This window comes from Nerophis lumbriciformis, linkage group LG07 (genome assembly GCF_033978685.3).
Source record: "Nerophis lumbriciformis linkage group LG07, RoL_Nlum_v2.1, whole genome shotgun sequence".
Classification (NCBI taxonomy): domain Eukaryota; kingdom Metazoa; phylum Chordata; class Actinopteri; order Syngnathiformes; family Syngnathidae; genus Nerophis; species Nerophis lumbriciformis.
In genome coordinates this window covers 31,031,177-31,045,511 of record NC_084554.2, presented here as the reverse complement: position 1 = coordinate 31,045,511, position 14,335 = coordinate 31,031,177, and the positions used below count along the sequence as shown (strand labels likewise).

At 38.5% G+C, this 14,335-nt stretch overlaps 2 protein-coding genes across 6 annotated transcripts in view; both read left to right on the top strand.

The window, feature by feature from the left end:
- The window catches only part of phldb2b (pleckstrin homology-like domain, family B, member 2b), an 88,231-nt gene extending 86,047 nt beyond the window's left edge, over positions 1-2,184 (top strand). For all 4 annotated transcript variants that reach the window (XM_061965470.2, XM_061965472.2, XM_061965471.2 and 1 more), the window contains 2 exons: positions 822-907; positions 981-2,184. In XM_061965470.2, the coding sequence (XP_061821454.1) occupies positions 822-907; positions 981-1,121 (227 nt within the window). In that variant the 3' untranslated portion in view covers positions 1,122-2,184. The remainder of the gene's footprint in view (positions 1-821; positions 908-980) is intronic.
- Positions 2,185-3,091: 907 nt separating this feature from the next.
- The window catches only part of tlcd4a (TLC domain containing 4a), a 31,611-nt gene continuing 20,367 nt past the window's right edge, over positions 3,092-14,335 (top strand). The window contains exons 1-2 of one of the 2 annotated variants that reach the window (XM_061965478.2): positions 3,092-3,565; positions 13,833-13,960. The gene's annotated coding sequence lies outside the window, so the exon portion shown is untranslated. Of the gene's footprint in view, positions 3,566-11,760; positions 13,961-14,335 lie in introns of those variants that run through there. The other variant, XM_061965477.2, reaches the window with a different exon arrangement.

Here is a 14,335-nt window from a genome sequence, read left to right as displayed (position 1 = left end):
TTCTACCTTCAAGGTACTCAATGCGCTTTGACACTATTTCCACATTCACACATTCACACACACACAGCTGCCATGCAAAGCCCTCAGGACAACCCATCACTACCCATCAGGAGCAAGGGTGAAGTGTCTTGCTCAAGAATATAACGGACGTAACTAGAATGGCAGAAGCCGGGGAATCGAACCAGAAACCATCAGGTTGCTGGCATGGCTGCTCTACCAACGGAGCCACTCCGTGAGCAAAACTCCATTTGTAAAAAAATATCGGCAGTGTGTGTTAATATTATACAGTATAAATACTGTACATGGCGCCTACATGTTTAACTCCTGATAAAAATATGTATTTCAAACCAAAATAACCTTCTGATGTCTTCACATCTCTTATAACATTTAAACATGACAAAAATAGAGATTTCATACATATTGTCATACATATATCGATATTGACTGATAAGGAAAAAAATACTGTGATCATTTTTTGTTCCCATATCACACAGCTTTATTACGGTGGAACGACTTGCTAAAACATGGTTGGCTGCTTTTGTCAACATCAAATTTGACACCCAAAGGAGTCATTTCCATGAAGCATAGGTCCATTATTCAAGGATTCAAGGAGCCTTATTGTCTTAATAGCACACAACCGTACCCGAGGGCCCAGATTTATCCCAACAACTTCCACGAGAAAATAGTACGTACATAATAATTTCAATAAAGTAGGATATAAATAGATTTCAAACATAATACATTGTGATCCTGTAGTGCAAATAGAACACAGGAGTAGCTGGGACTACCTCACTGTAATAGATTCCTTCCGTATTTTCTAGACAAGCATGAGGCCAAGCTGAAAGGAGTGATCTACTTCCAAGCCATAGAAGAAGTGTATTACGACCACCTGAAGAATGCACATAAGGTAAGAAGAGGGAAAGGCTTCACATGCTCATATTCTGTCAGTCTTATTTCAAATATTGACTTTTCTCCTTTAGAGCCCCAACCCCTCGCTCACATTCAGCGTCAAGACTCACGACAGGGTCTACTACATGGTGGCCCCCTCCCCTGAGGCCATGAGGATTTGGATGGATGTGATTGTTACAGGCGCTGAAGGGTACACACAGTTCATGTTGTAGTTTTAAAAAAAAAAAATTTAGTGGAATATCTATCTTCTACATGGACAAATAGCCTTGATGTACCAGTATAAGACATATATTTTTTACTTTTAACCTGCTTCATTTTGCAAGACTATACTACTACTGTCTACCTCCATTTTCACATGGCAGTAAAATACTACATTGACTTGGAAAATAGGCAATTGGTTATTAGTCTTTTTGTGAGCACAAAATCTAGGATTTTGCTAAGAACATCTTATCTTGTTATTTTTCTACTGGTACCCTCAGGTGTTAACTGTGTACAATAATGTGCGTCATGTATATATACTGTATATAGACGTGTGAATTTATGCACACATGTGCTCCAAAGTGCCTCTATGAGTGTATGCATGTGCGAATTACTGTGAGCTTCTAATGCAGCTCCAAAGGTGCTTCTTTCTAGTATTGAACAACACATGCACAGTATTCCACGAAGGATATAAAGCTCACCCTCACTTTTACTATTTTGTTATTTCTAATCATTTTAATCAACTAGGATCCTATTTGTGCCTTGTTTAACACTCATATACGTGTAACAGTATTTTTATATGCTTATATTTTTAAGTGCTATTTGTTTCTATATACTCTCTGTAGTATCGCCTGTGCTGAGAAAATAGTGGTCTATTACCAACCACTCAAAAGGCCAAACATTTAAAAAAATGATGGTACGTGTGTAATATAATATAAAAACTGGTTTGTATCTTGCTGATTATTGTGAATTTTGTTTTTGTTTTATTAGCACTAATTTAATGTTTATATCTGTGCACTATAGCAACATTTAATAGTTTCTTGCTTGTAATATTGTATTGGTGCATTCACATCAACTTTACTCATGGAGTTCTTGACCAAAGTTTATGTACGTAAATAGTGCGTGAGGTTGCTTTTAAGTGTTTTTATTGACTGCAATAGGATCCAAATATCAATTTTTACACGTTCCAAGCACATCTCAATGTTCCTGTCATTTTACCTTGTAATTGCCAACATGATTGCATGTATGTTCATTTTTATATCACGATTCAATTAATAAACATATCCATTATTCTTGTTATGATTCCAATGTTTTAAAAACCAAGTCTCTTTAAAAATGACTTGTTCACCTCTCCTGTAAAAAAATATAAAATTGGTTGATCATGTGGTTAATCAAGGTACTGTGTTGTGGTTTTTGCAATATACATGTCATATATCGTTTGGCTACTTGCATGCATAAACAAATGTTAAAATCCATCCATCCATCCATTTTCTACCGCTTATTCCCCTTTGGGTCGCGGGGGCGCTGGAGCCTATCTCAGCTACAATCGGGCGGAAGGCGGGGTACACCCTGGACAAGTCGCCACCTCATCGCAGGGCCAAATGTTAAAATGTGATTTAAAAATATCCAGACAGAAGGATTTCGACATCAGACATGCGCTGTAAGTTGTTACCTAGAGCAGTGGTCCCCAACCTTTTTGTAACTGCGGACCATTCAACGCTTGAAAATTTGTCCCGCGGACCGGTGGGGGAGAGGGGGGTCATAAAAAAATACAATTATGTGTGCTTGCAGACTGTATTGATCTATATTGATATATAATGTAGGAACCAGAAATAATAATAACAGAAAGAAACAACCCTTTTGTGCAAATTAGTGTAAATGGGGGAGGGAGGTTTTTTGGGTTGGTGTATCTTGTGTTTTTTTATGTTCATTTAATAAAAAATATATATAAATATATATTTTTTTATTTCTTGTGTGGCCCGGTACCAATCGATCCACGGACCGGTACCGGGCCGCGGCCCGGTGGTTGGGGACCACTGACCTAGAGAACTGCCATTAACTCGAGTCATGGGCGTGAGGTTAATTGCTTAAGAATTATCCACTTTGTTCAGTTACACAATAATAATAGGAAATGACATCGCAATTGAATTTAATATATTTACAAAATGTACTACATATCCGACTTCTGTGGTCATTTAACCCGGTTTGTCCAAATGCAACACAACTGCTAACAACCGGATGCTACATTCATGTTAAGCTAGATGAGGCTTCTTGGCAGTGCTTTTACTGCTTGCCAACCTCGACTAACAAATCTAACAATACAAAAATTGAGAACACCTTAATGTGAACTTTTAAATGTTACAGAGTTTCTTTGTACAACGTCACTATAACGTCCTGTAGGTCACACTGTGACACAGGTGTTTTGTATGGGCACACAATATGACGTGTTTCTCTTCCCCGCCTATGCTTTGGCGTTGTCTTAATTCTAATTTGTGCAAATTAATCGTTTTTATACGTGTTACTGAGTATGAAGTACTGCCACGTCGAGAAGAGGACTGATTAATTTGGACTGGTGAAGAACTCGACCGCGTTAAAACTATCACTACATATCCCAGAATGCATCTGCAACATCCTGTTGTCACTTCACTCTTCCTGGCTTCTCTGGTGGCAGTCACTGGTAAGTGCTCAAGTTGCTATTTTGTGTCATATTTAAGTGGCAGTTTATTGACGGTGGTGTATTGGTTGTGTTAAGACAAAAGTTAGGCGTATAATTGTTGTTAAAATACTGTTAGCTAGGTCACGTGGACAATCCCGAAAGTCCCAAAGCTCCTGGGTACGTCAGTCTTTGAGGGTCAACAGATGTAAAGCTTATATTTAAGCGTTTTTTGTAGGAGGTCCTTATAAAGAGCAGAGTGCGTTTGTCATAAAGGTACTGTAGTGATTGTTGACAAGCATTCTTATTCAGTGGCTTTTGGTCCCTAAAAAGAGCGGAGTGCTTCTGACACAAGACATTGAAACAACGTTAAGAACTTGTTGAATTAGGTACTGATGTTGAGCAAGTCAAACAACTTTGAAACATGTTTTTTATGACATTTAATCAATGCCAGGTTCTGACGTTGATTTGACCATTGCATTTTGGTCATATGTCAACTAGAGATGTCCGATATTATTGGCCGATAAATGCTTTAAAATATAATATCGGAAATTATTGGTATCGGTTTCAAGAAGTAAAATGTATGACTTTTTAAAACGCCGCTGTGTACACGGACGTAGGGAGAAGTACAGAGCGCCAATAAACCTTAAAGCCACTACCTTTGCATGCCGGCCCAATCACATATTATCTACGGCTTTTCACACACACACACACACACACACACAAGTGAATGCAAAGCATACTTGGTCAACAGCCATACAGGTCACACTGATGGTGGCCGTACAAACAACTTTAACATTGTTACAAATATGCGCCATACTGTGAACCCACACCAAACAAGAATGACAAACACATTCCGGGAGAACATCCGCACCGTAACACAACATAAACACAACAGAACAAATACCCAGAACCCCTTGCAGCACTAACTCTTCCGGGACGCTACAATATACACCCCCCCCCCCCCCCCCACCTCAACCCCGCCCCTCCCAACCCCGCCCACCTCAACCTCCTCATGCTCTCAGGGAGCACATGTCCCAAATTCCAAGCTGCTGTTTTGAGGCATGTTAAAAAAAATAATGCACTTTGTGACTTCAATAATAAATATGGCAGTGCCATGTTGGCACTTTTTTCCATAACTTGAGTTGATTTATTTTGGAAAACCTTGTTACATTGTTTAATGCATCCAGCAGGGCATCACAACAAAATTAGGCATAATAATGTGTTAATTCCACGACTATATATCGGTATCGGTTGATATCGGAATCGGTAATTAAGAGTTGGACAATATCGGAATATCTGATATCGGCAAAAAAGCCATTATCGGACATCTCTAATCTCAACCAATATTCTACAACACGAATGCAACATTGAAACAACATGCTTTTTGACAACGGTTACTTAATGTCAGGTTCTGATGTTGATTTAATCATTTAATTTTGGTTATTTCCCAACCAACAACGTTGATCCAACGTTAGACATCAATTTTACAAAGAGAACGGTTTTGCAATGTTGTTTGGAAGTTAGCTTGAAAGGCCGTGTAGGGATAATCAACATTGGTCTTTTGCCTGCTGGAGAGGCTCTTTGACTAGAGCAGGGGTCCCCAAACTACGGCAGGATACGGCCCGCCATCGTCCAAAATCCGGCCCGCGGGAAGTCCCAAGTTTAAAAATAAAAAAACATATATATATATATATATATATATATATATATATATATATATATATATATATATATATATATATATATATATATATATATATATATATATATATATATATATATTTTTTTTTTTTTTTTTTTTTTATCTGTCCTTTCTAATCCATTTTCTACCGCTTGTTACTCTCGGGGTCTAGACTCTCAGGCAAATCATATTGTCCAAAAATGCATTTTCCCATTGATAACGTGACATCGCGCTTGCGCCGCAGTGTGAGTCAATTAGTGCGCGAGGAATTTATATATACAGACCAGCCCCCGGACACATTTTTTTAACCCAATGCGTACCCCGAGTCAAAAAGTTTGGGGACCCCTAGACTAGAGTTTCTATCAGTGTGTCCTTAAAAAGAGCAGAGATTGATTTCCTATGGAGCAGGGGTGTCAAACTCCTTTTAGATCGGGGGCCACATGGAGAAAAATCTACTCCCAAGTGGGCCTGACTGGTAAAATCACGGCCCGATAACTGAAAAATAAAGACAACTTCAGATTGTTTTCTTTGTTTAAAAATAGAACAAGCACATTCTGAAATTGTACAAATCATAATGTTGTTGGGGTTTTTTTTACACTTACGTGTTACGGTTAATAGTATGTATACTTTATTTTTGTCGTTATTTATATTTTTTTAAGAAATTATGTGATAATGTTCATCAGTCAACTCATTGGTGTTAATTTTTAATGTATCAAGATAAAAAAATTATATCAAAATCAAATTACAGGATGTTATTTATGTAGTTCAGGGATGTCAAACTGGTTTTCATTGAGGGCCACATCGCAGTTATGACTGCCATCAGAGGGCCACTTGTAACAGCGAATCATGTATGAATTCGCCTCTAGATTTCATTATTAGTTACCGGTATATATATACTTTTAAGTAGACTGTTGATTTTACAGTAAAACCTAACATTTACCAAATTTACTGTAAAATATGGTGTTTTTTCTGTTTTTTTACAACATTTTACGATAAATAGAGAAACAGTACCACTGTTTTTTTGGGGGTGTTTACGGAGAAAGCTGGCAGCTTACTAGCCAGAATTTTTGTGTTAAATTTACATTGGTTTTACAACATTATATTGTTAATGGAAAAACAGTTCAAGTTCTTTTTTTATTCTGGCAACTAAGCTGCCAGTTTTTCTACCATTAAAACAAATGTACCGTCTTTCCATTTACAGTAATACACCGTTAAAAACAACAACCGTAGATTTTACAGTCAAAAACTGGCAGCTCAGTGAACAGAATTTTTATGTAAAAAACAGTAGTCATTTTTTTCAATTTACAGTAATATGCTGTAAAGAACAATGTAACATTTATTGTCATTTGTATTAATTTGATTGGTAGTTTGCTGTAAAGTGAAGTATTTATATTTATTTTTATTTAGACAAAAACATGTTTGGAAAGTATGATAATATACTGTAATATTTGTTGCAATATTGGATACTATTAAAGTTTAAAAGGTATGCAGTTTTAAGCAGTACATATATTTTTTCTGTCAAAATGAAAAAAATCTATTACATTTAGTGAGAAAATATTAAGTACCTTATTGACACATATCATTTCCAGGTGTTTGCGGGTCAGATAAAATGATGGCGCGGGCCAGATCTGGCCCCCGAGCCTTGAGTTTGACACCTCTGATGTAGTGTGATCATTTTCCTTGACTGATGTACTAACATCATGTGGTTTATTTTTTACATATGTAGCATCATCTACAAAGATACAAATAATTGCTACTGTGACACATTTAGAACAGCTATTTATATCATTAAAAAATTTCAGGTTCATTTTTATACTTAGCAAACTCATCCCGCGGGTCGGATAAAACCTGTTCGCGGATTTTGGACTTTAAAAAGTGTAGAATGCTGCTGACATAGAGTATCTTTAAAAAGTGTTTTTGTGCAGTCTATCGTTAAAAAGTGCATAGTTTTTTTTTCATATAGAGCAGTGGTTCTCAATGTAGGCGACCCTCTCGGGGATGACCTTCAGCAAAACAAAAGTGACAATAAATGTTTGCCACAGCGATCTGGTAGAAGAGCTGCTATTGCATTTCCTGGTGTGAAATTAAACAAAACAGTAAAAATGGGAAAAAATTACAGCAAAAGAAATAAAGTGAAATTACTGAAATGTTATAGATAACCAATAACTAACAATAACACAAAAATGTTATTAACCAATGAGTCTTGATGTTTGTTTTAGTTTTATCCTTACACATAGATCTGTTTTGATTCTAAAAAAACACATATTTGACTGCAAATAATGTTATTGTCTGATTATTGTCACACAGTATATATATATATATACAAACCCCGTTTCCATAGGAGTTGGGAAATTGTGTTTTGATTCTAAAAATACACATATTTGACTGCAAACCATGTTATTGTCAGATTATTGTCACACAGTATATATATATATATATATATATATATATATATATATATATATATATATATATATATATACCGGTACTGTATATACAAACCCCGTTTCCATATGAGTTGGGAAATTGTGTTAGATGTAAATATAAACGGAATACAATGATTTGCAAATCATTTTCAACCCATATTCAGTTGAATATGCTACAAAGACAACATATTTGATGTTCAAACTGATAAACTTTATTTTTTTGCAAATAATCATTAACTTTAGAATTTGATGCCAGCAACACGTGACAAAGAAGTTGAGAAAGGTGGCAATAAATACTGATAAAGTTGAGGAATGCTCATCAAACACTTATTTGGAACATCCCACAGGTGTGCAGGCTAATTGGGAACAGGTGGGTGCCATGATTGGGTATAAAAACAGCTTCCCAAAAAATGCTCAGTCTTTCACAAGAAGCGAGGTACACCCCTTTGTACACAACTGCGTTAGCAAATAGTCCACCAGTTTAAGAACAGCGTTTCTCAAAGTGCAATTGCAAGAAATTTAGGGATTTCAACATCTACGGTCCATAATATCATCAAAAGGTTCAGAGAATCTGGAGAAATCACTCCACGTAAGCGGAATGGCCGGAAACCAACATTGAATGACCGTGACCTTCGATCCCTCAGACGGCACTGTATCAAAAACCGACATCAATCTCTAAAGGATATCACCACATGGGCTCAGGAACATTTCAGAAAACCACTGTCACTAAATACAGTTTGTCACTACATATGTAAGTGCAAGTTAAAGCTCTACTATGCAAAGCGAAAGCCATTTATCAATAACATCCAGAAACGCCGCCAACTTCTCTGGGCCTGAGATCATCTAAGATGGACTCATATGCAAAGTGGAAAAGTGTTCTGTGGTCTGACGAGTCCACATTTCAAATTGTTTTTGGAAATATTCGACATCGTGTCATCCGGACTAAAGGGGAAGCGAACCATCCAGACTGTTATCGACACAAAGTTCAAAAGCCAGCATCTGTGATGGTATGGGGGTGCATTAGTGCCCAAGGCATGGGTAACTTGCACATCTGCGAAGGCACCATTAATGCTGAAAGGTACATACAGGTTTTGGAACAACATATGCTGCCATCTAAGCGTCGTCTTTTTCATGGACGCCCCTGCTTATTTCATCAAGACAATGCCAAGCGACATTTTGCACGTGTTACAACAGCGTGGCTTTGTAAAAAAAAGAGTGCGGGTACTTTCCTGGCCCGTCTGCAGTCCAGACCTGTCTCCCATCGAAAATGTGTGGCACATTATGAAGCGTAAAATACGACAGCGGAGACCCAGGACTGTTGAACGACTGAAGCTCTACATAAAACAAGAATGGGAAAGAATTCCACTTTCAAAGCTTCAACGATTAGTTTCCTGGGTTCCCAATCGTTTATTGAGTGTTGTTAAAAGAAAAGGTGATGTAACACAGTGGTGAACATGCCCTTTCCCAACTACTTTGGCACCTGTTGCAGCCATGAAATTCTAAGTTAATTATTATTTGCAAAAACAAAATAAAGTTTATGAGTTTGAACATCAAATATGTTGTCTTTGTAGTGCATTCAATTGAATATGGGTTGAAAAGGATTTGCAAATCATTGTATTCCGTTTATATTTACATCTAACACAATTCTCCAACTCTTATGGAAACGGGGTTTGTATATATATATTGTGTATATATATATAGTAGTATATATATGTATATGATGGGGGAGGGGGGCACAAAGCCATTCTAATAGGCCAAAGGGAGAACCACTGATATAGAGGATCTTTGTCTAGTGATTTTTTCAATGTGTCTCTAAAAAGAGTGAAGTCATTCTGTCATATAAGTACTGTAGTGATTGATGACACGCATTTTATGCAGTGGCTTGGTCGTTAAAAAATTGCACAGAGCTGCTCTCATGAGGCCTTTGTCCACCAAAAATTCAGGAATTTTAGGTTTCTGGAACATTTCATTCCTGGAGCTAAAGGTTCTTGTAGAAGTGTGTGGTTTGTGTTTTTACCACATTTCACAATTCAGGGTAGTTTATATAAATCAGGCTAAGGACGTATGGAGTGATACAATATGTTTATACACAGATACTATGTAAAATAAACACTTAAACAGACAATATTAGGCCATAATTATTTGTACTTAAATGTAATAAGTAAATGAAATACAAAGCAATAAGATACAAAACTACATGGTTTTAAAAACAGTGTACCGGTTTTACATAAGATGTCAGGCTTTAATCGTCTTGGCAGTCAGAAAGTAGTCCTCTCAGTAAATGATGAATTAATGAGAGTTAGGCGTGTCCTTATGGTCCATTTATAACCATTTATAAAGAATTGATGTCAGTGTTTATCTCACGGCAACAACATAAATGCACCAGTTTTTGCGTCAGTCTGTCAGCATTAGGTTCACTTGGGTTGAGACGATTAACAACACAAATGGCGTGTCACTGACTACTTTTACAGAATGTAACTAAGTAAATAGTGAATATTTGATGTTATTTAACTTTGTTCCATTCGTCCTTCATTTCACATTTCTCTTTCAAACTACGAGGTCGGAGTCCCAGCTCACAGCTCGCCTCGTTGCTTCAAAATCCGGCTGAATATTTTATATTCCTTTGTAAATACATTTAAAAGAGTCCATCCACTTCACGTAGGTTTGTGTATTGAAATGGCATTGATAAAAGTTCTTGAACAACAATAAACTGCATAGTTTTAAGACTAAGGCTAAGTGAAAACACTGCAAGATAGTTCCAGAAGAATGCTGATTAGCAGCATTCTTCAGCACATAGATGCTCCACAAAAGTTCCTGCAATCGAAAGTTCCTTTCGTTCTGCTTTCTATCCTTTGTCAAGTATGTTGTAAAAGAAATAGAAAAGAAATAAGACATAAACAAGTTGTCCTCGCATACTGTAATGGCGAATAAAACTTTGTGTAATAAGTTTTAGAAACGGCCCAACTGTGTTCAACCATCAGCGTTTCTAGGGTTCCTGGGAACTCTCGAAAGTCCCACCTCGCTATTAGGAACTAAAAATTGTTCCTAAAGAACTAAAGGGACACATACTGACTGGGACTTCACGTGTAGGTGCGAAAATACTGAAAACCGAACAGCATTCTTCAGCACATAGATGCTCCACAAAAGTTCCTGCAATCGAAAGTTCCTTTCGTTCTGCTTTCTATCCTTTGTCAAGTATGTTGTAAAAGAAATAGAAAAGAAATAAGACATAAACAAGTTGTCCTCGCATACTGTAATGGCGAATAAAACTTTGTGTAATAAGTTTTAGAAACGGCCCAACTGTGTTCAACCATCAGCGTTTCTAGGGTTCCTGGGAACTCTCGAAAGTCCCACCTCGCTATTAGGAACTAAAAATTGTTCCTAAAGAACTAAAGGGACACATACTGACTGGGACTTCACGTGTAGGTGCGAAAATACTGAAAACCGAACTATTTGAGTAATCAGACTAATTTAGTGTCACCTGAGAAAACACTTGGCTCTCCAACATTGTTCCCTCTAAGGTGCACGCCTGTGCAATTGCGCACTGCTCAAGCGTCCTCTGCGCACGGCAAATCTATGCCACGCACAAAATCAAATAAAAAGATAAGCGCATAACAATTTTTGACACGACACGGACACGACAGAGAAAACAGTTTTCGTCATCATTGTTCAAATATTGTAACGTCTGTCGAGACGCTTTGAGGACATGAATTCAATCGATCACTTTACTGAACAAAACTCTTTATTGTCGGCCATAAACACATCACCAAAACATTAGTAAAAAAAAATTATATCTAGCAAAACTGGTCATTTTCTGCAGTACAAACCAGACCAAAACCAACTTTGTTATATCAACAGCAGCCGTTCGCTCTTTCTCACTTGCGCCAACACATGCACATACAGTATGGCACTTAGCCAGTGATGCGTTTACAGCCACACAAAAAGTCGGACAACTCCAACACCACACATCCATCCATCCATCCATTTTCTACCGCTTATTCCCTTTGGGGTCGCGGGGGGCGCTGGAGCCTATCTCAGCTACAATCGGGCAGAAGGCGGGGTACACCCTGGACAAGTCGCCACCTCATCACAGGGCCCCAACACCACACATAAAGTGTAATTCCAGGTTGTTACACTATGATTTACCAATCAAATGTGTGCTTATTCTAGTGTCATTTATTAGGAATCTTAATTTATAAATATTAATCATGAAATGCTGTTAGTATATTAAATAAATACTAATAAAAATATATTTGTTTACAAACAGGAAGTTGCAGGAATGTACACATGATCCTCTGCTTACATCTCATTGTGCAACATGTGAATGTTTTAATGGGAACTAAATGCAATGTCTGAAAGGGGTACAAATTATTTCCAAAGGAGGACCTCCACCCAGACAAACAATACAAGTACACAGTTCATGAAAAACAATATTTATTGTTATTGTCATTGTAAGTGGGCATAAACACTTATATTAGAAAATAACCTCATGGAAATGACTGCTGTCATTTGATTATAATAATAAGAGAATGTTGTCTGTCTATCTCCCCACCATCTACCATCCTAGTCATGTCCGTTGTGTCCTTGGGCAAGACACTTCACCCTTGCTTCTGATGGGTGCTGGTTAGCGCCTTGCATGGCAGCTCCCGCCATCAGGGTGTGAATGTGTGTGTGAATGGGTGAATGTGGAAATACTGTCAAAGCACTTTGAGTACCTTGAAGGTAGAAAAGCGCTATACAAGTATAACCCATTTATCATTTATTTATTATCTGTGTTGGCCATGCAATGAGGCGGGGACTTGTCCAGGGTGTACCCTGCTTTTCGCCCGAATGCAGCTGAGATAGGCTCCAGCACCCCCCGCCACCCCGAAAGGGACAAGCGGTAGAAAATGGATGGATGGAGATTTAACTTGTTATTTAGTCAGGTTTGGGACAGGTGTGCTCACATGGGCTCCACTGAATGCTCAGGGAGTTTTTGCGTTTGCTCACACACATGAAAAATTAGAGGGAACATTGCTCTCCAAGTACCGTGATAATGACCAACAATAACATACAGTAGTGTAGTAGCCCTTAAGTATTCATTAACAACAAGGCAGAGGTTTTTAATTTAACAAGTATATTTAATATGTGCAGCACGGTGTGGTAGAGTGGTTAGTGCGTCTGCTTCACAATACGAAGGTCCTGGGTTCGATCCTGTGCTCGGGATCTTTCTGTGTGGAGTTTGTATGTTCTCCCCGTGACTGCGTGGATTCCCTCTGGGTACTCCGGCTTCCTCCCACCTCCAAAGACATGCACCTGGGGATAGGTTGATTGGCAACACAAAATTGGCCCTAGTGTGTGAATGTTGTCTGTCTGTGTTGGCCCTGTGATGAGGTGGCAACTTGTCCAGGGTGTACACTGCCTTCCGCCCGAATGCAGCTGAGATAGGCTCCAGCGACCCCGAAAGGGACAAGCGGTAGAAAATGGATGGATGGATGGATGTTTGGCCACTTTAACTTTACATCATCAACAATGATACTTCATATACAGTTCATATTTACAGGCTTCTTTGGCGTACCACTAGATAGAGCTTGCGTGCAGTTTGAGAATCACTGATTTCAAGGGTCTTTGACTAGTGTTTTACAGTAGATCATGCCTAAAATGACCCAAACTATATAGAGGATCTTTGACAAGCATATTTTTGAATTTGGTGTCATAAGTAGGATCTTTGATTATCTTTTTTTTTTTTTTTTTTTTTGCAGTAGGTACAAAGGAACTCCTGTAATATAGAGGATCCTTGCTAGTAAAGAGAATAAAAATGAGACATATATGAATGAAACTAGATAGAGTTGTGTTTGTATGACCTTAAGTGCTTCCTATTGAGAGCAGTGGGCCATGTTTTTGTTAGAAGTTAAAAAGGGGTTTCTATAAATAGTGAGGTTCCTGGATCCATGTTGCTTTAAGAACGCTGTTGTAACTTGAGCTCCATGAAGCATAGGCCAAGAGGCGGGGCCTAAACAGCAACAGACCAATCACAGTCACGCCCCGTGAAGAAAAAAAATCGTTCCTGTAACCTCTGCAAATATGTATGTTAGCAGTCTGCAAGGTTTGTGGATAGACACAACCGGGCTGCAACAGGCGGGGATCTCCAGGCCCGCCGCCTTTTAGCTAGTGTGTGTTGTTGTTGTTGTTGTTTACCTAGCATGGACCGACATGATGGCCGTGGTTGTGTCACGGAGCATGCACCTCTGCAGCCAGCCGTGGGAGCCTTAAGAAGAAGCTGAGGGAGCCCCCAAAAATAAGGCAGGGCGTCTTCATGAAAGTCGTAAGGTGAGTAAACGTTTCTTCAAGGTGTTCCAACACACGGTGGTGATGGTGCGTGAGTGATGCATGGCGGCGCGCGCGCTCGCTTTGTCGAATACAAAGTGAAAGCAGCCCCGCTGCAGGTGAGACATGGATGGGTGTATGCTTGCAGGAATTCCATGTATAAAAGGCGAAGTTCTGTTTGGGGGCGGGGGGCATAGTTGCCCCTCGACACGTCTTACGCAAGCGCCTTTTTGGCCCAACATGCATCCTGTTCCTTCTGCCCGAAGCAAGAAAAATGGCATTTGTTTTTACTTAATCAACAGCCATAACTTTAGGTGTACCGTGCCTGCTCAATCTAATACAGACGTGGGGTTGCTCAGCATCAACCATCACAAATTT